At 52.6% G+C, this 26,407-nt stretch overlaps 5 protein-coding genes across 8 annotated transcripts; 3 read left to right on the top strand and 2 right to left on the bottom strand.

Moving 5' to 3' along the window:
- Positions 1 to 26: 26 nt before the first annotated feature.
- On the bottom strand, positions 27 to 7,230 carry MCM7 (minichromosome maintenance complex component 7; the record flags this gene model as incomplete). Its single annotated transcript, XM_084250503.1, has 15 exons — positions 27 to 340; positions 528 to 637; positions 1,403 to 1,571; positions 2,174 to 2,257; positions 2,573 to 2,966; positions 3,257 to 3,340; positions 3,572 to 3,703; positions 3,787 to 3,901; positions 4,079 to 4,228; positions 4,533 to 4,670; positions 4,968 to 5,148; positions 5,222 to 5,346; positions 5,522 to 5,686; positions 5,924 to 6,003; positions 7,200 to 7,230. 15 exons carry the CDS (start codon positions 7,228 to 7,230, stop codon positions 139 to 141), a joined length of 2,160 nt encoding a protein of 719 aa, XP_084106629.1. The 3' UTR covers positions 27 to 138.
- A 5-nt stretch (positions 7,231 to 7,235) lies between these two features.
- Positions 7,236 to 11,190, top strand: AP4M1 (adaptor related protein complex 4 subunit mu 1; the record flags this gene model as incomplete). 2 transcript variants are annotated; one of them, XM_084250505.1, is made up of 15 exons in its annotated part: positions 7,236 to 7,695; positions 7,784 to 7,872; positions 8,209 to 8,315; positions 8,397 to 8,493; positions 8,624 to 8,734; positions 8,834 to 8,914; positions 9,134 to 9,196; positions 9,295 to 9,361; positions 9,454 to 9,507; positions 9,630 to 9,736; positions 9,830 to 9,924; positions 10,222 to 10,266; positions 10,477 to 10,527; positions 10,677 to 10,788; positions 10,966 to 11,190. In XM_084250505.1, the coding sequence occupies exons 1-15, from the start codon at positions 7,638 to 7,640 to the stop codon at positions 11,188 to 11,190; spliced, it is 1,362 nt and encodes a 453-aa protein (XP_084106631.1). In that variant the 5' UTR covers positions 7,236 to 7,637. The 2 variants fall into 2 exon arrangements, with proteins under 2 accessions (XP_084106631.1, XP_084106630.1); XM_084250504.1 differs by having other exon boundaries at positions 7,784 to 7,896.
- Positions 11,191 to 11,493: 303 nt separating this feature from the next.
- TAF6 (TATA-box binding protein associated factor 6) lies at positions 11,494 to 18,845 on the bottom strand (the record flags this gene model as incomplete). 3 transcript variants are annotated; one of them, XM_084249747.1, is made up of 15 exons in its annotated part: positions 11,494 to 11,874; positions 12,123 to 12,317; positions 12,518 to 12,691; positions 13,218 to 13,343; positions 13,465 to 13,539; positions 13,820 to 14,002; positions 14,096 to 14,197; positions 14,301 to 14,378; positions 14,481 to 14,626; positions 14,855 to 14,974; positions 15,071 to 15,127; positions 15,341 to 15,494; positions 15,608 to 15,694; positions 15,798 to 16,013; positions 18,777 to 18,845. In XM_084249747.1, the coding sequence occupies 14 exons, from the start codon at positions 15,951 to 15,953 to the stop codon at positions 11,494 to 11,496; spliced, it is 2,034 nt and encodes a 677-aa protein (XP_084105873.1). The 3 variants fall into 3 exon arrangements, with proteins under 3 accessions (XP_084105873.1, XP_084105874.1, XP_084105872.1); XM_084249748.1 differs by lacking the exon at positions 18,777 to 18,845 and having other exon boundaries at positions 15,798 to 16,016; XM_084249746.1 differs by lacking the exon at positions 18,777 to 18,845 and having other exon boundaries at positions 15,828 to 15,953.
- A 217-nt stretch (positions 18,846 to 19,062) lies between these two features.
- On the top strand, positions 19,063 to 22,776 carry CNPY4 (canopy FGF signaling regulator 4; the record flags this gene model as incomplete). Its single annotated transcript, XM_084249494.1, has 6 exons — positions 19,063 to 19,319; positions 21,228 to 21,354; positions 21,453 to 21,549; positions 21,776 to 21,898; positions 22,417 to 22,534; positions 22,625 to 22,776. Exons 1-6 carry the CDS (start codon positions 19,208 to 19,210, stop codon positions 22,774 to 22,776), a joined length of 729 nt encoding a protein of 242 aa, XP_084105620.1. The 5' UTR covers positions 19,063 to 19,207.
- A 969-nt stretch (positions 22,777 to 23,745) lies between these two features.
- MBLAC1 (metallo-beta-lactamase domain containing 1) lies at positions 23,746 to 24,913 on the top strand (the record flags this gene model as incomplete). The annotated part of the gene is made up of 1 exon (XM_084250169.1): positions 23,746 to 24,913. The coding sequence occupies exon 1, from the start codon at positions 24,059 to 24,061 to the stop codon at positions 24,911 to 24,913; it is 855 nt and encodes a 284-aa protein (XP_084106295.1). The 5' UTR covers positions 23,746 to 24,058.
- Between the last annotated feature and the right edge of the window lie 1,494 nt (positions 24,914 to 26,407).

Raw genomic sequence — 26,407 nt, 5'->3', positions numbered from 1 at the left:
AAAACAAGTGCAGCTCAGAGAAAAAAGGGAATTTGTCCTTTTCCCACAAGGGCATAATTAAGTTTTTAAAGGAAGTGGGAGGGGGAACTTCTTTAGTATATTATGCAAAGTAGACCCCAGTGTCTCAAGTGATGGGGATCAGACAAAAGTGATCCGTGTCCGGGCTGTGTTGACCTGCCAGACATTTAGCTCCTCATACTCGTCCAGAGCTGCCTGGAACTGGGCAGGTGTGAAGCCACGAGATATGCAGCGCTGCTCTGCCTCAGAAAACCGGACACTTCGGCCCTCTGAGACCAACTCTCTGACAGTGGCAAATATCACATCTGCTGGTCGCTGGGTCCTGGAGGAGATAAGCATGGGTGTGTAAGGTCAGGGCATAAACTAGAAGCCCCGATACGATACACTGAAGAAAAGTTATCAGTATTAGTTCCAAGGCAGCATCCTATGCATGTGGATGCACCAGCCACAAGAAGTGCTCTGCTCGTACCAAGGTGACTCTAGATTTCATCCTTCAATAAACCACTCACCTAGCTGTTTGCCCCTTGTCGCCCAGAAGTGAGTCCTTTGACATCTCCATGAGCCTTATGGCTTCATTCACATCTTCCTTCTCCACTATGTCCACCATTCGTAGGCGTGCCTACGGGAAGGTAGCGGAGAGATAGAAACGGGAGGAGGAGAATGCAACAAGTCAGGGAACCCCCTGGTCCAGCTCTACAGTTGGGCAACCCAAGTATATTGCCTACTCACAACAGTGCAGGCACCCTTCTCTCCCCACCCCAAACATCCGCAGTGTGGGGCCGGCACTGTCAGACCGAGACAAGTGCAATGCCCAGGGCAGCGTCCAGCAATTGCCCAAGTCTCCGCCTCTCAACACTGGCCAGTCCCGGTGTTCAGCTGTCCTGTGAGGGAGACCAGACCCTTCTGAACTCCACTGGGCTCCCCACCATGACAGATGGAGCTTGGGGAGTTCAGCCAAGAAGGTGAATGGCAGAGGTTGTGTCCCTGGGGCTCGGGAAGTGCTAGCTCAGCAGTAGGTCAGGTAATCACACTACCTGCACGAACAGCACTTTGGAGCCCCCGGGACTAAGGTCCAAGATGTGAGGACAGAAATGAAGGTTTGTAGCACAGGAGCGAGGACACGGGGGCGAGACAAACCCTACCCACCCCCACGGTGAGGTGTGAGAAGCAGGGAGGCCTTTCCCTCCATGGACGCTGTGCATGCCCTGCTGGAGCAGCAAGTACCCACAGTGCGGTAGCACGGAGAGGACACTATCTGCACTGTCAGCACTTTAGCCCCGGCAGGGCCCGGGTGGGAGGCAGGCAGCGAGAGAAGACAATCAAGAGGCAGGCTGCCCTGCAAGTCAGCAGTTCACCCTCCGGCAGCACAGGGCTCAGCACTCACCAGAGCAGTGGACAGTCGCAGGATAGCCAGCAGGGTCCGGGCGGAAGTGTAGGTAGCGTCCTTACTAGCCCAAGCCTCTCGCCTCATCTCCACATATGCGGCTGTGATATAGTCAGCCAGAGACTCCGGCACTGTGGGCTGCTTCTCACGGCACATGGCTATGTAACGTCTGTGGAAGAAAGGCTCATGGGAAAGCAGAAGAGGGAGATGGGAAATGGAGCATGTTTTTCCATCACAAGAATGTTCCATTTCAGAAAACTCTTGGGTATGTGCCAGAGGTTTGACTATCACTGATGTCTTCAAATGGTGCATTTCAAATTCCTAATTGTTCAGGAAAACGGCCTATGTGAATAAGAACAAATTACCAGTCACCAGAAATAAAAAGGTCCCACTTCTGAAATTAGGACATGGCTAAAGAGGGGGAGACATACATTGTTCACTTGAAGATAACTGTTTACTTTAAGGAAACAGAGATCACTAGGGGCCGTTGGGGACCCATGGAAAGCATTCTCGGACCGGGATCCAGCTTTGCCGAAAATCTATACCTTCCTCACCTCAGGCAGGAAGGTGGTGTGAAAGGCAGGTTCTGGTGCTGTGTTGTTCTGAGTGGCCAGGTTGAAGGAATGGGGGAAAGGAACCAGACTTATTCTTCTCCAAGTAGGAGAAGTAGTGGTGAAAAAGTACATACCGTAAGACTGAAAACGTTTCCGAAAACACGCAGCCCTACCACCACAACTAATGAAATGTACAGCCCTTACCCAGCTCGCCTACCTCATGAGCTTCATGTCCAAAGGTTCAAACTGGGCAGGGGGCTGCCGGTTGTGCTGGTGCACATAGGTGATGTGCTGGGCCAACCTGGGAAGAGGAGGCAAGGAAAAACATTCTTTGTGGTGCTCTAAACTCTGAGAGATAGAGATAGAGATCTTCTCCCTCAGCTCCACCATCTTCTCTTGGTGGGGCAGTGATATACCCAGAAATACACCCAGTGATACACTCCTCACCAGCATGTCTGCCCTGACCCATAATTTTTCTTTTAAAAAACGTGGACAAAGCCCTGCTGTAAGGAAAGGCTCTGGAGTTTCCTTAAGAGAGAATCTGAGGGGGTTCCAATTCGCCCTCCCTCCAGATCACAACAAAGGGATATCTTCTTGGGTGTTGAGCTTCATTCACCGTAGATCATTATCTCGGTCAGGCCGGTCCTGGATTAGCCAGAGGAGGTCAAATCGGGAGAGCAGTGCAGCAGGAAGCTGTATGTTCTGCTCCAGGCTTCGGCGAGGGTTGTAGCGCCCATAGGCAGGATTAGCAGCAGCCAGAATGGAGCAGCGGGCGTTGAGCGTGGTGAGAATACCAGCCTTGGCAATAGAGATGGTCTGCTGCTCCATAACCTCATGAATAGCCGTGCGATCAGCCTCAGCCATCTTGTCAAACTCATCAATGCAGCACACGCCCTGGTCAGCCAGCACAAGGGCGCCCCCCTCTAAGGTCAGTTCTCCACTCACGGAGTCTCTCAGCACAGCTGCTGTCAGTCCCACTCCTGAAGAGCCTCGTCCTGTTGTGTACTGGCCTGAACAGCAGGGTTGGAAAGAGAAAAGAAATAGACATCGTTTAGGAGGAGAGAGTAATGAGAGCACAAAAGGGCAAAAACTCAGGGAATAAAGCTCGTCAGGTGAGACCTGCAATGGAACTGCTCTCCCACCCAGGCCTTTGGCAGTAGCTGAAGATCTGAGGTGCTGACATCGGCAGTATCTCCCTTACATAACTCCCCCACCTTCCACACTGCTGAGAGAGTAGACAATGCACCATCCTATTCTGGTTTTTATGTTTACCATTCCCAGAGTCCAATTAATTACTCACTGCGGGGGGCCAGGCGATCGATATAAGAAAGGAGCTGAGACTTGGCCACACCAGGGTCCCCCATCAGGCAGATATTGATGTTGCCTAGAGGAAGGAGAAAGGAAACTCTAAGTGACTATCCTTTCCACACAAACTATCCAGTAACAGAAATAAACTTTTTTGGTCTCCCCCACCCCATACCTAGAACACTATCTTCTAATCCTTCCCTACACCCATAAAGCAATGGCCTGTGATGTATAGGAACACCAATCTGTTATCCTCACTTCTTCCCAAATGCCTTCACTCACTCTGAGCCTTCTCCATGCCCCTTCTTACCCCTGATTTTCATTCCTCGAGGAGACTGGTCCACACCTCCTACCAGCAGGAGCAGCAGTGCCTTCTTCACATCCTCATGCCCATATATCTCTGGGGCAATGGATGCTGCCAGCTTTTCATAGAAATCCTCCTCTGTGGAAAGTTAAAAACAGTATTTTCTGAGAAGAGATTTCCAGATAGAAACTCCTATTCCCAGTCTTTCCCCTGGCCCTCACCGGCAATCTGCCTCAGCTCCTCCTTGCTCAGCTCTCCAGCTCCCAACTCATCATCCTCACTCTTACTCATCTTCACAATTCGATGAGCTTCCAGGTAAGTTTCCGAGAGTAAACCCTTGGGCAGGAAAATGCCAGGATACGAATAAAGTCTCTTTAATATGCCCATCCACACATTCCCTCAGGAGTTCCTGACAAAAACTTTCTATTCCATCTCGTTTGCTATTTTGTTAATAGTTTCCTCTGTAGGAGAGAGTAAGGTAGAAATGAGAACACTTCAAACACCATTTCTTACCTGTACAAGCTGTCGGAACCCAGTGCGTAAAATTGGCAAGAAGATACCAGTGACACTGACATGGTCACCGGGATGCGCAATCCTTGTGTTCTCTCCTTCTACAAGCACTGTGATGCTACGAGGGATGTTTCCCACAGGCACTTGGTCACTCTACGGGACAAGCGGTATGTGAGGCATAGAGAGAAGAACCCAAGGCCCATGAGGACCTACCCTTCCCTCCTGGGGCATACCACTCTCTTTTGCTCAGCCTGCCCAGTCTCAGGTAAGCTTACACAAGGGGGAAAACTCATCTCCTCTACTTCTTCCCAACTCAGAAAATCCCAGTTAAACTTCCCTCCTACTCAAGGTAATGTCCCTTTCTTAGCTCTTTCCTTCTTTTCTTTTCTCCGCTATGTAACAAGATGAAATGGACTCCCAAGTGCCAACTTCCCTGGGCCTCATATCCCAAACTCACATGTTCTTGCATTTTCATTTCCTGGAATTTGATGAATTTGGAGCCACGTGTCTGCAGATAGAGCCGCCCTCCTGAGCGGTTCGTCTGGCACTCCTGGCTTGGGCACATGATCAGAGGCATGAAAGTGGGAGACTGGATCTAGGGTGTAGGAAATGAGGTATCCAAAGCAATGAGATAGAAACCCATCAGAGTTGGTCATTATATTTTCTCTTCACGACAAATACCAAAGAATTGTCAACATCTTGAACTATTCTGGATCAATGACGACAGGCACCAAGAACACAAGATGAAAGACCACTGACAAGTCAGAATGAAAGATGAGCGAACACACAGGCACGCTCTACAACATAAAAAAATGACAGGTAAACATTAGACAAAGTACTTAACAGAAACCACTAGTGGTTAACTATGTTCCTGATCCTTGTGCTTACGTACCGGCTGGTAAGTCTCTGCCCCACACTGGTCACAAGTGTAAGTGGCCACCACCATTCTGGGTTTGACTTCAGAGACTCGAGTGACAATTCCACGCACAGTCACCAATTTCCCCACAGAGTCAGCCCGTACTTCCCGAATCACACGAGGCTTGCTACTGCTTGGGCCTTGAAAGTACAGCTCACTGAGAGGAGAAAATAGTCACTGATAAGGTTCCAGGGGAAAATCCCCACACTGTCCCCACTGAGACCACTCACAATCTCCGCATAAGCTCAGGAGGGTACTGGTTTTGTGGGCTTCGGGCAGCCCCAGGGTCCCGGCTCCGCTGTTCCATCATCAGCCGGTGCTCAATGTAGACATCTAGGACATCTTTATTTACCACCTAAATGAAGAATAGGAAAAATGAGTGGCAGAATGGGGAATGGAGAGAGCCCAGAGGGCATGAGGCAGAAATCAAAACTCCCCTTTCGCTAGCTAAGGAAACATTAGTGTCTGAGCAGCTTTTTGACAGATATCTAAGTTCCTTCCCTGCCCTGCTTTTTCCTGCAACCACTCACCTCCCTCTCCTTGTACTGAGGCAGCAGCTCTTGCACAACATCTGCAAAGAGCCTTGCATAGCGCTTAGCATTCTCACAAATAGAGTCCACCAACTCAGGATCATCCTCAGCAATGTCATCCAGGTCTATGTACATTGCCACCTGCTCCCGATGAGCCAGCTGAACCTGGGGTGGGGAAGAGACAGCAACATCAGAGCCAGATTTACTGTGCACACCAGTATTTGTTCAGCGGTACCCATCACCATGAGCTCAGCACACTCCTTCTAGATCTCCACAGCGGAGAGCGCAGCTGAGACAGAGCAATACTCAACATCTCAGCCCCCAAACTCCTACAAACACCTAAGCCAGAACATCTCTCAGAACTCCTTGTGTAACCACCCCTGCCCTCCACTTAAAACTTACCAACTGGTTTCCATACTTGAACTGCTTCTTGCCAAATTCCTCATCCTGGTAAAACTCTTGTATGAACTTCTTCACCTTTTCTATGAGGAAAAGGTAAAATCATGAGAATCAACTTTCCTTTCTTTCAGACACCTCACTGCAAACCCCTCTGATAGAAATCTAAGAAACCCACTTTCACTTAACACAAAAACCTAAGAACTAATTAATTCTAAGTAAAGTAGTCTCCCCAAACTGTGCAGAACTTTTCTCGAGTCAGCTTTCATCTAGGAAAGAATGATGGGCCCCCGGCAGTTAAGAGTATTACCCAACACCCCGCCCCCACCAAAGGAATTCCAGTCTTTACCTTAGTTAAAATTCCCAGTACGCTTTCCCAGTTGCCTTCTACACACCAGGCAACACGAGTGCGTTCAGTCTCCGTCTTTTCCCCGCGCGTGAAGAGGTCCCCTTTTCTTTTGGTCCCCAAATCTCTGCCCTCTCTGGGATCTCTGCCACACGGCCGGTCCCCAACCCACCCCCTCTCCCGCCACTGCTTCCGCTCTTAGTAAACAAAGAAGCACATGGGCCCAGATGCCGCCGCCTCACAGCCCGGGATTCCTCCGCCCAAGGCGGGAGCCCATGCCGCGATTGGCCGGCTCGCGCAGAGCCACTCCGTCCCAGCCCACTACCTCCTCTCGCGGGCTCACGCTAAACCGCCCCATCCCAGGCACGCCCCCGACCTCAGCAGCTCTCTCGGAGGCCGCCGCGCGGAAGGACACTGTTTACACACGACACTCCCTCCCGCGACGTCGCGCAACTTCCGCCCGCCTTCACTTCCGCTTGGAGGCTGGCCTAAAATGGCCAATCCCGGCGCGCAGCGGCCCGAGCCTGCCCGCCCCCCGCGCTTCGGCGCGTCTCCGAGGGACGGGAGCGCTCCGAGTGCCGAGGAGGGGAGAGGGGAGCCGGCTCGTGGGCCCCCTCCCCGAGGCCGCGAGGCCCTTCCGCGGCGACCCCGATGCCCAGGTGTCTCCCGGGCACGACTCCCGCTCTGGAGTCCCCAGCAGGCGGTCCGCCGCCCACCACGATCACCAGTCCTTCCCCGCACAAGAGAATGAGATCGCCGACATGGACGACTCGCGCGCCCGCCCAGGCACCGTCCACCTCAGACCCGCCGCCTCCTTCCCCTGGCCTGGCGCCCCGCGAGCCCCGCTCTGGCCCCCCACGACTCCGGCTCCCATCAACAGGTGTTAGCTGGGAGGCTTCCTGCGCAGGACCCCCTCCCGGGGCTGCAGGCCCTCACCTTTCTCGAGCGCATAATCCTTAAGGGCCATCGCTACCGAGGGCCGCGCTGCAGCAGTTGGCGGGCTCAGGACGGCGGGTCCCAGGGAAGTAAGAACGTCCGCGCGGCGGACGGCGGCCGACCAACCGAAATTGGCGCGAAACGTCGCGCCCCACGTGACCGGCGGCGCTGCGTGCGGGCCAATCGGATAGGAGGCCCTGCGCCCCGCCCGCTCGCGGCGGGCCCCGGCCTCGACCAATCGCCGGGCGAGCCTGGGCTGAGTGACGGGGAAGCAGCTGGGCGAGGCGGGGCGGGCGCCGGTTTCCCGCGGTCGGAGCTGGCGCGGGCGGAGGCGAATAGCTCTTAAAGGGCCAGCCCACGCTCGTCCTTTTGTTCCGGGGCCGCAGGGCGGGGCAGGCCCAACTTTCGGTGTCTCCCAGTCTGCTCTCCTGAACGGCCATGATTTCCCAGTTTTTCATTCTCTCCTCCAAGGGGGACCCGCTCATCTATAAGGACTGTATCCTTCACCCGCGAGGCGGGATAGGAGTAGTGTCCCAGAGCCGGGCTGTGTGGCTAATTCCTTAGCTGTCCTTCCACCCGGTCAGTCCGCGGAGACAGTGGCGGCCGGGACGTGGCCGAGCTCTTCTACCGGAAGCTGATGGGACTGCCCGGAGACGAGTCTCCAGTTGTCATGGTAACCACTAGCCAGGGGAGGGGGGCCCGCCTGTAGCTTGGAGTGGGGGGAGCGCTTCCTTTCCCAGACCGCATCCCTCTGGAGGGTACTTTCCTCCAAACGTTAAGGAAAGTTTACCCCGCGCTACCCATGCACCAGGCACAGCTGTTGAGCCCCACGTCTCAATCCTCGGCTACTCTGGGGTAGGTTCTCTGGCTACACTTGCACCTTGGGAAACTGGGCCCTGAAGAGGTGTCACTGGTCACCCAAAGTCGCTTTTAGTAAGTAGGTTATGAGTAAAAGTCTCATGGGCCCCTAATCACTAAACTCTTCCTAATGCTGTCTCTCCTGCCCCAGCACCACGATGACCGTCATTTTATTCATATCAGGCACAGCGGCCTCTATTTGGTGGCCACGACTTCTGAAAACATTTCTCCCTTCAGCCTCCTAGAGCTGCTCTCCCGGTGAGAAGGGCTGGGCTGGGCATTTGGCGAGGGGGTTTGGGAGGAGGAGTAAGGTTTACACATTTTGGTCCTGGTTCCCAGGCTGGCCACCCTCCTGGGCGACTACTGCGGCTCCCTGGGTGAGGGGACCATCTCCCGCAACGTGGCTCTTGTCTATGAACTCCTCGATGAAGTGCTGGTGAGGCCCATGGGTGTTCCTCATTGTTCCTCCTCACTGAAGATAAACCCCGTAGTTGAGAGGTTAAGTTCAGTGCTTTCACCCCTTTCCTCCACTGGTCAACTGCAGACAGTCCTTCCTTTGCCCATAGGACTATGGCTACGTACAGACCACGTCCACCGAGATGCTGAGGAACTTCATCCAGACAGAAGCTGTGGTCAGCAAGCCCTTCAGCCTCTTTGACCTCAGCAGCGTTGGCTTGGTCAGTGGAAGGGAAAGAAAAGGACAAGGAGGGGAGCTCCTGGGGAGGGTTGGCTGAGGGCATCAAACCTGAGGATGGGTTGCTTTGGGTGCTCTCCAGTTTGGGGCCGAGACACAACAGAGCAAAGTGGCACCCAGCAGTGCAGCAGGCCGCCCTGTCCTGTCCAGCCGCTCTGATCAGGTAAGGGAGGACTGATAGGGTGAGATCCTCTAATTTTTTTTCTGGAACCCCAGAATCCAAGAGCTATGGTATCTTTCTCCTTCCCCTAGACATGAACATCCCTTCTTCCACCCATGTCCCAACACCAAGGCCCTAACCTCCGCTGCCCTGTCCTTTCTGCCTGCCACCTTGGAACATAGGCCATTCTACTTTCAACCACCCCAATCCCTTCTTTTTCAGAGCCAAAAGAACGAAGTATTTTTGGATGTAGTGGAGAGGCTGTCTGTACTGATAGCATCTAATGTAAGTCTGGACCCCAGCCCTGAGACTGAGGATAGCTGGTACTTGGGGAACGTGGTTGGGGAGTTAACCTTTGGATGTTAACCTCTCTGCACTCACAGGGCTCACTGCTGAAGGTGGATGTGCAGGGAGAGCTCCGACTCAAGAGCTTTCTTCCCAGCGGCTCTGGTGAGAAGTCTGCAGGCTAGAGCCAGCATGGGGGTTGGGACAGGCCCCAGGGGGTGTTTGGAGGTCTTTTCTCATACTTTTTTTTCTGACAGAGATACGCATTGGTTTGACAGAAGAATTTTGTGTGGGGAAGTCAGAATTGAGAGGTGAGGAGTGGGTCTTTCTTTACTTGGTTACTCCCTAAGGTTTCATGGAGAGAAGTTAGATGCTTCTGCTCCTCTCCCCTCCCCACTTCTCTCCCAAAATGATTAGAATTTTTTCTTCCCAGGTTATGGACCGGGAATTCGGGTGGACGAGGTCTCATTTCACAGCTCCGTACATTTGGAGGAGTTTGAATCTCATCGAATTCTCCGCTTGCAGCCACCTCAGGGCGAGGTCAGAATCAGGGGCCTAGCATGTCCCATCTTCCATGGGGGGCTTTATTCCAGATGGGAGACCACACTGACCTCCATTCCCCTCTGGTCTCAGCTCACTGTGATGCGGTACCAACTCTCAGATGACCTCCCTTCCCCACTCCCTTTCCGGCTCTTTCCCTCTGTGCAGTGGGACCGAGGCTCAGGCAGGTGAGGACATACCTTCTGTTCTAGAATTTTTCTGGAAACTAAGCCAAGGTGGTTCCTGGACTATGGAGGAAATAGTGGTAATAGTGGCAATAAGGTACAAATTAGGAAAGGCATCCTCACCCACAGTGAACTAACCCCATGAACTCAAGGGTTGGCTAGTGGAGTTGACCAGATATCAGACCCGCTCTTGCTTTCTTGGGGCACAGCCTACATAGCAGTGTGTGGAGGCCCGGGTGGGGAATGGTGAAACACCTGTAGGATATGGCCTGAGTCACGGTATTTGACCTTCTTATCTAGGCTCCAGATTTATCTGAAGTTACGATGTGACCTGCCCCCAAAAAGGTAAGAGTGGGGGTAGCTGAGCTCAGCCATGTGGGACAGACATAGAGCAAGATACCTGCTGCCTGCACTACCCACCAGCCTTAGAATCCAATTAGAAGCTGTAGACTTCGGGAAGGGAGGGGGTGGCCACTTGTGCCTGATTCCAGTTATGATATGAAGAGTGGAGACAATTCACTGCCTCCCTGGGGATGACTGTTCCTTTCTTTACAGCCAGGCTCTCAATGTCAGGCTGCATCTTCCCCTGCCAAGAGGGGTGGTCAGGTTAGTGTGTGCAATGTGGGATTCCAGTGGTTTCACAGCTCCCTGGGCAATAGGGTGGCACTGGGAAGGAGAGGAAACTGTGGGTGGAACCAGCCTGTCCTTGAGGAAGGCACAGTCTAAGCTCAGCACCTTTCCTCTCCAAATCCCAGCCTGTCTCAGGAGCTGAGCAGTCCAGAGCAGAAGGCAGAGCTGGGGGAGGGAGCCCTTCGCTGGGACCTGCCACGGGTGCAAGGAGGCTCTCAGCTCTCTGGCCTTTTCCAGGTATCAGCTGTTGGGCCTCCACATCCTCTCCTCCTACCCCCACTTCCAGCCCCTGACCCATTCTTCCTAATGCACTTGCTGACCCCCAGCACCGTCAGCTTCCTGGTGCCTTGGCTTCCCTGCCCACTTCGATCTCAGTGCCTTCAGCACCTCTCTTCTTGCTTCTGTTCCTCACAGATGGATGTCCCGGGCCCTCCTGGGCCGCCTAGCCAAGGGCCTTCCACTTCCACTCCTCCTCTGGGGCTGGGCCCTGCAAGCCTCTCCTTTGAGCTTCCGCGGCATACATGCTCCGGCCTCCAGGTGCGCTTCCTCAGGCTTTCATTCAGACCCTGTGGCAACACCAACCCTCACAAGTGGGTGCGACACCTAAGCCACAGTGATGCTTATGTCATTCGGATCTGAGGCTTTCAAAACGAGGACACAGGGCATCAAATGATGTTGTCATTTCCAACGTTTTGGCCCCAGCCAGAGTCCTGAGTCCTAGGGCCCAGGAAGGCTCCACAATTCAACTCTCCTGTGATACCTGACACAGGAAGGACTGAGGTAGATCAGAACTTACAAATCAAACTTTTATTCTGAGAACTTGCTGTACAATATCTAAAAAGAAAGTGATATGAGGAAGCAGATCACTATTTCCATCCACGCAGCACACACACGCACGTGTGTATAAGACACACCAGCAGAGAAAGTCGACGTGTGGCAGCATCAAGGTGCAGGCTGAGGGGAGCCAGGTCCAGCGGGCTGGGAACCATTAGCTTTTGGAGTCCCTGGAGCTGGAGGAGAGCTATCCCCAGTTTCTAGTTTTCCCCCACAGAGGGTACTGCCCCCAAGAGGGGAAGGTGCTGAGGACTGGGGAGGAGCTGGAGAAGGATGAGAGGTGGGGCCTCCTTTGCCCTCCCCAGCTGTGGGGAGAGAGACCACAATGTACTTCTGGACACTACCCGGCCCAGAGGGAGCAGTGCTAGGGGGTGCGGTTGTGGCGGTGGAGACCAGCTTGACGATGGGCTGCACGCTGGGGACTGTGGTGGTGACAGGGGACGTGGTGGTAGAGCCTGAGCCAGGGGCCGAGGTGCTGAGGGACAGGACCTGGTGAAGAAAGGAAAAGCATTGCCAGCTGCCCTGCGTCCTCCCAGGCTCCAACTGAATACTGAGCCCTGCCTTTGTCAGGAGCCTCAGAGCCTTGTGAGGATGAGCAGCCAGAGCTTCATGGGCCCCTGGGAAGTGCCCCTTCCAGTTCCAGGTGGGGACTAGGCTTTCCTCTGCATTCATGCATGTGCATCAACACACCTGCTCTGAGGGAATCTTTCTGCCCCTTGCCGTACAGCTTGACTTACCTGTTGGGTGGATGAGGCACTGGAGGAGGACATTACAATGAACTTGGTTGGAGGAGGGGAAGGCTGAGGTGGGGCAGAAGCTCGTGTAGACACCAGTGTCTGGACGGGCAGTGTGATGGAGCCAGGGACCTTCAGCAAGCCAGGGGTCCGAGGGCCAGGCTGAGGGGCCTGTGAGAGGGTCAGTGTGGGCCGTGGCTGCAGAAAGGCGAGGCAAGAAGAAATTGTCAACATCTAAGAAAAAGAGGGACTCCTCCTGCCCCTCCTCAGCAGGTCTTAGGGGCAGCAGCATCTTTACTAAAGGAGCCTAGATCCCCCAGACTGCTGACCTCAAAGGCCCTGCCCCACCCCTCACAGTTACTCATTTCATCTCCTCTCCCTCCCACAATGTTGCTGACCTGAGTGATGGTCAGTGTGGTCCTGTTGACCTGCTGAGCCTGCAGAGCAGCCTGGGCTCGGGCCTTGACCACATGGGAACAGAGGAGGGGACCAAGAGACCCAAATTCTGCCCGATAGGCATCCTGATTGTCAGGTGGTGGGCGAAGCTTTACAAAAACAGGGGCACAGTGCTTCTGCAGAGAATGCAAAGAAGAGCCAGTTAGAGGACGAGCTGGGACTCAGAAGTGTGATGGGGAAGGGGTGAGAAAAGAGGCTGCCCATTCAGTATGCTTGGGGTAGCCTGTTGTTTCAGTGGGACCCATTAGGGGCCAAACTGTCCAATAGTGGGGTTATGAGGAATGTGGTGGTTTTTCTTCATGTGAAAACCCAGGTACCAAGTGTACATGGAGAGCCTTTTGAATACACTAGAAATATCAAAGGGGGGGCAGCGGGGCCCTCAGGTGTGTCACACAGTGCTGCAACACTGAGGACAGTGAGTCTAGAAGTCATGGTAGAGAGTTAAGTCCTCTTACTTCTTAATTACCCGTCTGTGTCTTAGTCTTTCTGTGAAACAGTTGCTGTGAGGTATGCTCTGAATGTATGAGGCAAGAGTGGCACATGAATTAAAGATACCACGTGCTTGCTAAACCTTGTCCCTGTGTGTGTGGGGGAGGGTTCGGGAGTGAGGGGGAAGAAGGCAGGGGAGGGAGCTTTGGTCACCAGGAGAAGGCTCTGCACATGGTCAGCTCCTATGCGGTCGATGTTGCTTAGCACTGGGCCATCCAGCACACTGCGGATCCGCTCCCCCTCCTGCTGCAACCGTGGCAGGATCAGAGTCTTAATTACCTGTGGAAAAAGAAGGGGAGAAGCCGGGGCCTGGGGTCACTACACAGTCTCCTGGATGGGGGAGTGTTGCCCTCTGATTTCAGAATGCTCCCCCTCCCCCAGTGCTTCCCAGGGGTCTAACGTCATGTCCCAGCTCTGCCAGGCCTGCGATGGAGCCATAACGTGTTGTCCATGGAGTCTTTTCATCCACCCAGCTCTGTGAGGAGAAGGAAAGAAAGCCTAGTGAGGGGGTGTGAAAGGCCAATCAGTGGAAACCCAGATCCCTGATACACATTCTTTGTAAATCATGAAGACATTACAGATGCAGCTCAAGTTCTAGCCCCAGTCCCTCTGTCCTTTTCCCCTTGTTCTCAGTATCATTTCCTGCAGCCACAACTGACCCACATCTGGTATGGGTGAAGCCCTCAAGAGGTGTAAGGACGTTGTTCTGGTGACCACAGGAGTAGGTGTGTAGAACATTTCTCCTCACTGCTCACCTTGGTGAAGGTCTTGGTGATCCGGGACTGGATGTTGTTAGTGGTTGTACTGAAATGCTTGCAGATCTGGGCCACCAGGCGGGCGGCAAAGTCACGGAGTGCCCAGTGATTGTCCACATCTGGCCGCAGGCATAGCTGTCTGCTCACAATGCAGGTCATAACGGCTGGAATCAATTCATGCACCTAAGGGAGAAGCAGTGGGTCAGGTTAATTCTCACAAATGGCTTCCTGGTGGCAGTACAGCCTCTGGACCTGGGATGAGGGTGGACCACTCACATATTTTTCTAGATAGAGCGTAGGATTATCCATCAGCGCCTTCACCATGCGCATCAGGTAGATGAGCAGGGCCAAGTTGTTTTGCACCACATTCACGCGGACCTATTGGGCGGGAGAATTAACAGGCCGTGAGAGCCCTCAGGTGATCCCTCTCGTGCCACCACCTCACCACCCCCCAAATTCTGGCCTTCCTGAATCCTCTCACCCCCTCAGAGATGAAGGTGCTGAATCGGGGCAGCATCTGATAGAGCCCAGGGTCCGTTGCAATGCTCTGCAGAGCTTCCTGTGGGAGAGGAGCCAGTGACATAGTAGACAGGGTAGAAGAGGTTCATGAGGTCTCCAAAAGAAGGAATCTCTGGGTAAAGGCAGGGAGGTGGGGCCTCACCGCTCTCTTGGCCTCACATGACCCCACACAGGCTTCAGTGATCTCCTTGTAGTACAGTTGCTGCTCCACCGACAATTCATGGATACTTCGAGGCTTCAGTCGCAAAGGCGCCCCCTCTAGCAGGGGTGGTGCCTTCTTTTCTTTCCCTGTGTGAATTGGGAAGATGGGTTTGCAAAAGCCCTACTAGAGGCCTTGGCGCCATACCCTGACCCTCCGCTACCCCACCCAAGGACAAGAAACTTCTTTCAGATTTCTTGATTCTTTCTGCGGCTCTCTGCCTGATGCCCTGCCCCTTGTCCTGGTTGTCTCACTTCACAAATGGCCATTGGGCTTTGAGCCAAGAGCCAGGAGAGCCCTGGCCTAGCAGTACTGACCTTTGCCATCAGCTGGAGCAGCCCCTTGACCTTTGCCTTTCAAGGGTCCATCTTCTTCCTGGCCTGGCTTTGCTGACTTCAGGGGCTCTGTGGCTTCAGCCTTTTGCTGCTCTTTGGGAGCTGATGGGAAAGGAGTCATGCAGGGGTCAGGGGAGTGGCAGGAGATGTAAGGAAGTAAGGCAGAGTGAGGTGTGTTCTGGGCTTGGAGCAGGTTACCTGGGGGTGGGTTCTCAGGTATAGCTGGCTGGCAGCCTTCAATGCTCAACCAGTGAGCTGTGAGGAAGGAAAGTGCCAAGTTGAGGTGCTGCACATGGACACTACGGAGTCACTCCATACTAAGGAATGTGTTTTCATTTCTATGCCCTTTTCCTGCAACTCACCAGGGGTCTCACACTGAGGCGTTCTTCACTCGTGAGTTTCCTCAGACCCATATGCAATGCTCCTCCTCTCCCTCCTCCCTGCCACCCTGCTCTCCCCTCCCCCAACCTTTGAGGCAGACGTCCAGGGGCACCCTGGGCAGAGGGGTATTGATGATGTCGCTCAGATCAACCTCCTTCTCCTCGTAGAAGTAAAGTTCCCGGCCCCCACCAGAGGCGAAACGGAAAGGTATGAACTCCTGAGCGTGGAAGCCATAGAGCGGCTATATCAGGAGAGAGAGACACCGGGATGAGAAGGGAGGCCCCCGGAGATATGGCTGAAGGCAAATGCAGCATCTGGGAGGACCCCCGTCTCAGTCCTGTGTGTCCCCATCACCTCGACATTCTTTAGCTTTAGCGCGTAGTCAATGTCACTGGTGGTGAGCTTCTGCCGCTTCCCCATGTGCATGAACTTCAAGGCATCCTGGCAGGGGGGAGGACAGACATCAGCCTGAGACCCTGAGGAAGAAGGCAGCTGGGCCAGCACCCTCGGTACAGCACAGGGCTGGGCAGAGGGGCCAGGTTACCTGTGCAATCTCCTTGATGCGGTAGCTGACCTCATCTGTCAGCAGCTGGCAGGTATCCTCCTGAATCTGGGCGATGCCCATTGACTCGGCCACCACCTTCATCGACTCGGAGGGCAGCACAGTATTACTGAGTTTCAGCTTCTTCTCCTCAGCCATTCTGCTGCCCCTCCTCCCCTTCCCTGAAGGATGATGCCCCAGGGTGGAGAGATGGAGTCCCTGGCAGGGGGATGGGGTGGGCAGAAGAGAGAAAAAGAAACATGAACCCCAAAGAAGAGGGCCCATCCCTCAGGAGAGGAGGCTGCAACAAAGGGAGGGCAGCAGAGATGTGAAGAGGGGGAAGGAGCTTGGGAGTATCTTCTGTCCATCCCCAAGTGAGTCAGCACCAGGGTAACAGAATGTTGCAGTCTGATCCAATTGCACACATTGGTTGAGCCCTGATCCTATGCCAGGCACTGCACCCATGAGGTAGAGTCCGCAATTTCAATCCCAGCCCTGGCTGTGTGACTTGGGCAAGTTCCTTAATTCTTCCCTGACTTGGGTTTTTTCCCTCTGTAAAGTGTAGTCAATATTTTTTTATTGTTATGCACATACCTCTCTCTCTTGTCCCTTCTTGAATCATTCATGCCTGACAGAAAGACAATGTTGATTAAATACAACTCCCCTAACCATCTGTTTAGCCACACAATTGAAAGTAGTGAGAAAAACAATTCTCACTTTAAATTCAGTCTGTGGTCACAAACTTCAACTGGGTCACAAACTTCAAATGGGCCCTTAGTGCAGCCGGATAATCATGCTATATCTCAGTGTCCTGCCTCTCTCTGTCCTGACACCTTTTCTCCTTCCTCACTTTCGGCCATCGGAAGACAGCTCCAGACTCCCACCAACATACCCACCTGCCAAGCAGTACTAACACCCACACACTCAACCATCCCCCCCAATACAGGAGAGTGTTTGGGACCTCACCAACTCAAGCACTAATTACTCCAGCATTCTCCCATCTCTCTCAACATCACTTTCTCAACCTGACAGGTCATTTCCATAAGGCTATAAAATGCAGTTATTTTCCCCATTTTCAAAAATCCAAATAGCGATATATACACATAAGGAAATACATAGCTCTAACAAGGGGATCTGACATATGCCACATACAACATGGATGATACTAGACACATTGTGCCAAGTGAACAAAGTCAGGCACAAAATGCCTCATACTGTATTGATTCCACTCGAGAGTGGTCAAATTCATAGGATCAGAATGTAAAATGGTGGCTGCTGGGGGCGGGAGGAAAGGGGAGTCATTGTTTAACAGGTACAGATTTTCATGTGGCCTCCCTGGTGGTGCAAGGGGTTAAGACGCAACCTATGAAGCTGTCCGCAGCCACTGAAGCATGAGTTCGATCCCAGGCCGGCCAGGGAGCAACCCACATGGTGCAGCAAACCTCTCCTGACTCACCAGCTGCTCCCCTCAGCAGTGTACTTTGGTCAATCTGCCTGTTCTGTTTCCCACTCTGTCTCTGGTGAATCTTCTCACCCCTCGCACCTCTGGCCTATACCTCAGCTCTTGTATGCATAAATAAATAAATCTTAAAAAAAAAAAAAAAGTACAGATTTTCAGTTCTGCAACATATACCAAATTCTGGAGGTAGATGGTGACTGACGATGGCTGCACAACAAAGTGAATGCACTTAAACATTTGAATTGTACACTTAAAAAGTTACTTAAGATGTTAAGTTTTATGTTGTGTACTTCACAATTTAAGGAATGTTTAAAACTTTCTCTACAAGCTGTGCCCTACTTTCCCTTGTTCCTCTTTGCCACAAAACTCCCTCAAAGAGTTCTGTTAACTTTTGAATTCCTCCCTTTCTGGCCTGAACTTATTCCATTCAGCTTTGACCCCGGTCAGTCCCTGAAGTGGCCCATCAAGATCACTGATGACTCCACATAGCCAAATCCAAGGTCCATGCTTGGTCCTCAACTTACTTGACCTCTCAGTGGAATATGGCATGGCTGATTACTTCCTTCTGAAAAGTTTCTTTACTTTCACACCACCTCCTAAGTTTTCCTCCTACCTGACCCATCACTCTCTTTTGGTTTCTTTTACTCCTTCTTATACGTCGTGTGGACTGAGATCTTTGTTATGTTCACATACATATTCCAGGACCTCAGACTGATGCCTGACACATTACATTCAGTAAACAGTTGTTGGAATAAATGAATGAATCCTAGGGGTTGGAGATGTTGGTACTCAATACATAGCCAGTATCATTATTACCAAGAGGAAAACAGATACAGATCTACGCTTGGGATCTACTCTGCAGGCAGAAAAAGGCTGACTCGTTTGACGTTAACATTGGGAAGATGAACGTCAACTATTTAGGTCCAACTGTGGGATGTATGGAGGGCCAAATAAGGGCGAGCTGGAGGTGTGGGAAGATGAAGGCCCCAAAAGAATTTGATTCTTCTCAAACCATCTCCAAGTCTCCACCCACCAGTCTTATAAAAGTCTTTTATCTTCAGGGAACACATTTATTCAACATATACTCAGTGCAAGGGGTTAGGTATACATGTCCCACTTCCCTGGCGAACTCCTATTAATCCTTCAATACCCTGAGGTACCCTTGCCAGTAATGGCTCATAAAACATGCTACTGCCTCAGGAGCCTCTCAGGTCAGTGGGGCCGTCAGGAAGTCTTCAGAGAAGGGTAACTTGAGCTACATCTGCGTAGTCGTTTCCCAAGCAAGGAAGCGGGTCGAAGTCCCCAGGAAACGGGTGCCGCGCGAAAGAAGGCGCAGAAAGCCCACATCATTCCCCGAACATCTCTCTAATGCAAACATACACACACGGAGTCCCCGCGCGCAAGAACACACAACCAACCGTCTTCTTCTTGGTCCCCACACGGGCCATTCAAAGGGTCTAGTCTGGGCTACCACTCAAGCCCGCCCCCACAAGCCGAGACCCCGCGCAGAAAAAGTCTCTCACCGCCGCCAAAGCGCCGCTCACCCGGCGCTCGGCGCCATGTTGGCCCCGCCCCCTCCAGGGAATAGGTCCTGGCAGAGACGGAGAGCCAGCCCTGCCCCTTCCCCGAATTGGCCTAAGTCTCCTAGACTCAAAGCCTGGAACGATAAAAAAAATCACTGTTTTTGTGTCTATGTTTAAGGATCACGGCCTGCTGTTCTTATCACTTCGATTCACTCCTTTACCACGCGGCCAGGACCTTCGGGAGGTGCCACACAACCTAGGCGGGGAAGCCCGAAGCGCTACGAGGCCCCACCCACTTCGGGGTAGGCACTGCGCGTGCGCCTCCGGCACCAGTTTGGACTGAAGTTGCCGCCGAGCGCCTCGGAATTTAAAGGGGCCGCTGTGTTCCCTGAGTTAGTGTGAAGGCGAAGGGTGGTGGACAGCATTTTGTGATGGGACCTGTGCGGTTGGGAACGTTTGTTATAATTTTGGCGGTGTACGGTGCTTGGGCTGGGACGCCGAAGGAGGAGGATGACACGGAACGTTTGCCCAGCAAATGCGAAGGTATCAGTAGGGATCAGCCTCCTATTTGCATCCCTCTGCCCCACCTCCCTCCTCTAGGCTGGACCCACAAGATGTGTGGTCGCTGGATTTCTTTGAAGATCTGAGGGAGGTTCTGGTGAAGCTTGGCAGAATTCGACAGTTTGAACGGGGTCAAGGGAGGGAACTCATAGTGCTACTCACCCCCCACCCCCAAACTATAGCACTACAATTCCCAGGAGACTTTCAGAGGGAGCCCGCTCTTTCTTGCTGACCTGGGCCCAAATGGTTTGTGGTAACTGTAGTTTAGAGACTGTTTGCCCTGGACGACCAGCTCTACTGAGCATCGACCAGCTCTACTGAGCATGGGTGGGTGTGTGTGTGTGTGTGTGTGTGTGTGTGTGTTCCCTTCCCCCAAGCCACCAGACCTAATCTGGAGAGTCTGCAGGGGCGGGGTGTGAGGCTCCTACCTGTGGACATTCTGTGCTCCACCCCAGCGGAGACGCTCCCAAATTACAGGTCCCACGTCGTCCTGAGGGGTTTTGGGGGTGAGAAATCAACCCTTGAAGCTCATAAACGAAAGAAGCCACACAACTGGCAGAGGTTCCCCATCAGAGTGAGGCTTCGCAGAGGGTGTGAACTGGATGGAATTGAATTTACAGCGAACAGCATCTTTAGCTGTATTATGTGAGGGGCCCAACTGGGAAGGGCTCAGAGTTGGGCTTTGAGTCCTCTGGTTCCATAGTTTGTTGCCTTCCGGACTCAGTTTCTTCTGTTCCCCTTCACTTAACTCCATATTGCATTTCAGCATCAATGTTCCTCATGACTTGGTCCTAATTTCACCTCTCCTTTCACTTGTGTCCCCTTTCTTCTACCCCCACCTCTGTCAGTTTTTTTTTTTTTTTTTTAAATACAGTAGTCCTTGCTTCAACACCTCTTCAGGCCTCTTGCTGTGATCAGAATAGAGCCAACTTTTCTTGGGCAAAGCGTGTATGTCTCTATGTTGTGTCTACTCTTGTAGCCTCAGCCTTTCTTACATTTCCATACCCCAACTCCCATTCCAAAGTGTCCATACTTCAGCTACACTGAATTCTCACTGGTTATTGAGCCTGCCTGATCCTCTTGCACCTCTGTGACTTTGCTTGTTGTTTCTCCCTTTGCCTGGAATGACCATCTCTCTTCTGCATTAGGTTCTTCAAGATCCAGTTTAAACATCACCTCCTTTGGAAGTCTTCCTTTTCTGTCATCTCCCACTATATTGTAAGCCCTTGGAGGGAAGGAAAGTCCCTATGTATCTCAGGTCCTAGCACAGTGCCTGGCACATTTATTACTTGCCCGGTGTTTACTTAGCTTGACCTGTCTATATAGGCCATTCCCTTTCTTGGGACCCACTGCATACCATCTAGTGAGCTAGGTGATGGAAAGAGTGGTGGAAATCGCAGGCTAGTAGGAAGTCAATAAATGATCATTGAATGAATTTTGCATTTCTTAACCCCTATTGGGTTCCATCACACCATACTGTCATCTTTTTATCCATCCCCAACTACATTTTCATGTCCTGTGAATAGGGATTGCGGTTCTTAATGCCTCTGTATTGCTCTTGTGTATACAGAATGTGCTCAATAAATGAACAACAAACACACAGTGCTCTCTATGTGTCAGGCATTATTCTGGGGCTTTACTAGAGAGTCACTTCTTTTATCCCCATCACACCCTTGTAAAGGAGGTACTATTATTATTTACCTTTAGAGGTAAAGAGACCAAGGTGCAGCAGGCTAATCACACAGGTATGAAGTGGTTGAGTCAGGATACCAATCCAGTCAGTCTGGCTCCAGTCTATACTTGTAAACATCATGCACTGCTGTCCTTGCTCATCTGCAGAATGAGCTACTGGTATTTTTGTCTGTCTTTCACGTCCCCTTGGACATTTAGTGTGTAAGCTGCTGAGCCTGGAGCTTCAAGAAGAACTGAGTCGAACTGGCCGTTCTCGAGAGGTGCTGGAGCTGGGGCAGGTGCTGGACACAGGCAAGAGGAAGAGACATGTCCCATATAGTGTTTCGTGAGTCTTTCTTGGTGCTCCTCCATGTTCTGACCCCTAAAGGAGCCCTGGCATCTCCTGCAGCATCCAGAGAGTCTTTGTTTCCTCTCTCCCCACAGAGAGACAAGGCTGGAAGAGGCCTTAGAGAATTTGTGTGAGCGGATCCTGGATTACAGTGTTCATGCTGAGCGCAAGGGCTCACTACGATATGCCAAGGTCAGAGTCTTCCCAATGCAGCACCCTACTTCTCAGAAATAACAACCTGTATCCCCCGGGGCCAGTTTCCCCAGCTGTGGAGTGTCCTCCCCAGCATTAGATTCTCTCATCTTACCCTCATGGTATTCACCACTGAGTCTCTAGGACTTGGCAAAGTTGCCATGGTGGAAAGGGGAAAGAAAAGGCAGTCAGTGGCTTGGACTGATTCCAAATTTCCATTTCTCAGGGCCAGAGTCAGACCATGACAACGTTGAGAGGCCTGGTGCAGAAAGGGGTGAAGGTGGATTTGGGGATTCCTCTGGAGCTGTGGGACGAGCCAAGTGTGGAAGTGACTTTCCTCAAGAAGCAGGTAGGATGAAATATTGCAATGCCCAGAGAGGTGAGAAGGGAACCTCAGAGGGAAGCTAGGGAGGTCTACCTCTGAGCAGGGACAAGAGGACAGAGTGAGAACTCTGCATTGATTGAAGTGGCCCCAGGAGCATATCAAGAGATAATGGTGGCAAATAATATCCACTGCCACTTAATGAGCACCTACTGTGTGCCAGATTCAGGGCCATATACTTTCCAACTGCTGCTTCATATTTCTCTCTCAATCTGATTTAATAGGTACTATTAGCCACTTCCATTTTACAGACAAGGAACTGAGAATCAAAGAGTTAAGTAACCTATTCAGTAGGGTAGGTGCCAGTTAAATGTTTGCTGAATGAATGAGGTTCACATGTCTAGTTAATCAAGTTTAACCTCTTGGGCTATCTGCCTCTCCAAGGTCAGTAAGGTGGGGTAGAGGAGACAGGAAGTGAAGAGTAGATTGGAGGGTTACCAAAGTTCAACAGAGCAGACACACTTCTGACCCTTCCGTTTGACCAGTGTGAGACAATGCTGGAGGAGTTTGAAGATGTCGTAGGGGACTGGTACTTCCACCATCAGGAAAAGTCCCTACAGCATTTTCTCTGTGAAGGTCATGTGCTCTCAACTGCTGAAGCTGGTAAGTGTGTGGGTTGGCCCCTTTCCTGCCAGGTTAAAAACTCCTTAACCTTAGGGTCAATATTTAATTGTTTTCTACTATCCCATCTAGCATGTCTACAGGAAACTTGGACTGGAAAGGAGATTACCAATGGGCGACAGAAGACAGAAGAGGAAGAGCAAGATGGGGAGGAGGAGGAAGAAGAGGAGGAAAAGATGACCAACACACCAGGCCACCCCAAGCATGATCCAGAGGATCTTTGACTCTTGCCTTTGAGCCCCCAGGAAGGACAAAGGTCGTGGAGAAGAACCTTCAAGTCTGAGCTCTCCCTGTCCCAAAGCTTTAAGAGTGTGTGTGTGTGAGTGACCCCACCCCAGAGCTTGTAGTTGTTCTCGCCCATCTGGTCTCAGGCAAGACTGGTGGTACAGCTTGGCATGGCTGTGGGGAGAAAGGTGGGAGCAGCAGGTGGTCTGCCCCAACAGATGAGTCTTTTGCCTGCCATCTACCCCCTTGTCAGGTGTGTGTGATGACAGCTTTTCCCTTTAAATATCTAATACTCCCCACCCTACTCAGACATCAGTGATGGCATAGGCCATGTGGTCCTTGAGAAAGTCACTTTACCCCTCGAAGGTCTGTTTTTAGACCCTTACAAGGAAGACGCCGGAATGGACATTATATATACACTACCTGCATCCAAGAGGTCACGTGCCAACAAACTGAACGGAATGGGGGAACTCTGGATGGGAATGGGGCCATGGTGATAAGTAAGGTCGAGTACATACTCGGTCTACTTCATACTAATTTCACAGGTGCCAAATTTTCTATGTATCTAGTAAACTTTTTCAGTACCAGCTGGGCCCCAAATTTCAAACTGTCGTGCACATATCATAAGTGGTCGATGTGGGAGCAGAGAATAAGGGCCTTTGGCCACCGCCCTATTAGAAGCTAAAGGAGCTTTATAATTTTGCAGCCCAAGTAAGCAGACAGGGATCATTCAATTCAAAACCAACTAGGCTTAGCTTTCTGTGGCCTCTGTCTGCGCATGCGGGAGAACGCGCCAAATGCACTACGCACTCCACTTGGGCCACCATACTTTGGGCCTACGGGAGCGCGCAGAGCCCACAATTCCTTGCAAGCGCTTCCGCTCTCTGGTCTTTCCTCGGAGTGAGGCGAAACCCAAGAGAAGCGATAAACCTAGATCACAGCAACCTAGTGGACAACAGCTGTGGTGAGAGAGGAAATACAGGGATAGCCTTTGGAAGGTGATGGGACCCACCGAGCGAGACGAGTGGGGCGGGGACTGCAGACGTGGAGGGACGGGCGGGGTTGCGCGAACGGAACTTCGGGAGATACCATCTTCGAAGGGGAGTAGAGGGCGATACCACCTTAAGGGTGGGGGGGGGTTGACAAACTTTTTTTTTTTTTTTTTTTGCAAACAGATTTGTAAGGGGCCGTTTGGCGGGTACCGAGCGTTTATGGGAACCCAGAGGGACTGGACCTCGCCCACCGCCCCACTTCCTTTCCCTGGTCCGTCCCTTTCCGGCCATGAGCAGCCTCGTGAAGACCGAGCCGCTGCGCGGGGAGACCCCTCTGCTGGTGCCGGGCGGCCCCTACTCGGTGGTGGTTCTGCTGCGGGGCTACGCGGAGCCTGAGGGGGTCGGTGACGCCGTGCGTGCCGACGGCTCCGTGACCCTGGTCTTGCCCCAAGCTTGGGGCCGGACCCCCAGCTCTCCAGAACCGCCTCCCTGGAGTGGAGATGCAAAGACCGCCCTGGAGGAGGCGGCCCGCGGCCCCATCCTCGTGGACACCGGGGGCCCCTGGGCTCGGGAAGCACTTCTGGGGGCCCTGGCCGGGCAGGGCGTGGCCCCGGGGGACGTGACTCTGGTGGTGGGGACCCACGGACACTCGGATCATATCGGGAACCTGGGGCTGTTCCCCGGGGCGGCCCTGTTGGTGTCGCACGATTTTTGTCTTCCCGGAGGTCGCTACCTTCCTCATGGCTTAGGAGAGGAGCGGCCGCTGAGCCTGGGGCCGGGACTGGAGGTGTGGGCCACACCAGGCCATGGGGGCCAGCGGGATGTGAGCGTAGTGGTGACGGGCACGGCTCTGGGCACCGTGGTGGTGGTGGGCGATGTCTTTGAAAGTGATGGGGACGAGGACTCGTGGCAAGCGCTGAGCGAAGACCCCGTGGCCCAGGAGAGAAGCCGAAAGAAGATCCTAGGCACTGCTGATGTGGTCGTGCCTGGACATGGAGCTCCCTTTAGGCTGGTCAGGAAAGCCTCGCAGCCTGAGACTCTGGGAAACGGACAGCTGGATCCTGTGGTGGGCGAAAAGGAGCCACGGTGCACCCATAAGCCCTGGAAAAAGCTGGACGTAGCACAGTGCTCTTTCCCCTGCTGACACCAGTAGCACTGTTTCAGCCAAACTCTGACTAAGTCCTTTGGCCAGCTGTGTGCTGCTGCTGTGGTCTTCATTAGAATAATGGAAGGGTCCCCAAAATAAAGCTAGGAAACTACTGAAAAATCATACTGCCCTGATGTGAATGTAAAACATTGACAATGATCATGCAAATGAAGTCAGCAATTACAAGGCAACACTTGCCTGTTTCTCAAAGGGTGCAGGTTGCTAAGAGTGAAGGTGCAGAGCATAGAAGCAACACCTTAGCTGACATTCATTCATTCCTTCATTCATTCAACGAATAATTGACACCTGCAATATCTCAGCACTGTTCTAGGACTATAAGGCTGAGCTCTCAGATTATATCCTACTAAGGAGATAGACAAAGGGGAGGGAATTGTAGCAGAAGGTGTTTCTCTCAGGTACTTAGTGGTCTTCAGCGCATGCTGGCTTCTGAGCCCTGTTTGTCTGGCTGGAGTTATGGGAAGCCGTGATCCTTCTGTGCAGCTTACTCCAAGGAGGTCATTCAGTCCCACTCCTTAGGCCTTTAAGGTGGAGTATAGGATCACCTCCTGGGGGCTCCGGTTGGAAGGTGTTGCTGGTGAGGTTGAACTGGAGAGGGTGAGGGAGGCATAGAAGATTCATCTAGAGTAAGAACTGAGAGGGAGATTAGTCAATGGAGGTGGGGAGGGCTGTCCCTTCCCTAGAGCAGACACCACACCTAAGCGTCCAGTTCAAACCACAGTCCCTCAACTTCCCACCCAGCTGTCTCCAGACTCCCCTTTCATGCTTTCAGGCCCTAGTCTGCTACTTACCTTGGGGTCCAGCTTGGGGTCTCTACGTTGTCCTAGGGAGAAATCAAAGTGTGCCAGGTCAGTGGCATGCCAGCCGAGGTAGAAAAGTGGACAGGGACTCCTGTAGTGAGGTCATCTGCTAGGTCAGGACTGGGGTCACATGAGGGTGTGTGGGGAAGAAGGAAGGGCCAAGACTGTGGGGGGAGTGATGAGGAAGGGACTTAACTTTATGCCCAGTGTTCTCGTATTTCTCCTCACTGTTTTGGAAGGATCCCCTGCTTGGGACCAAGAGGGCGGGAAATGTGTTAGAGGCCAGGCACAAAAGAATGAAAACTTGACCAGTTAGGAGCCATTTAAGGTAGTAGATGGGCAAATAGAGCTGTTCTCATGAGGAAACCTCCCGCTCCCCAAAGCAGCCCTGACGCCCTAGAGGACAGGCTCTCACCTGGCCGGGGTTATAACGCCAGCGCGCAGACCTGTGGGGAGACCAGCAGCGTGTCAGTGTGGCGCCTGCAGACACCCTCATCCTGTCCTCTGTGCTGCTCTGCTGGGACCATCCTTGGAGAGGCCAGCAGTGAAGCAGCTCTGCCGACACGCATCTGGGAAGGGCCTGGGCTCGGAGCTGGCACCTGCTGGCACCCTGAGGCCACCCACCCCGTCCTGCTCCTTTCCTCAACCACTGGTCAGGACACCCGCTCTTCTC

Source organism: Talpa europaea (genome assembly GCF_964194135.1).
Source record: "Talpa europaea genome assembly, chromosome: 12".
Lineage (NCBI taxonomy): Eukaryota > Metazoa > Chordata > Mammalia > Eulipotyphla > Talpidae > Talpa > Talpa europaea.
The sequence above is the reverse complement of the archived record's forward strand: the minus strand, read 5'-3'. Positions and strand labels throughout refer to the sequence as shown.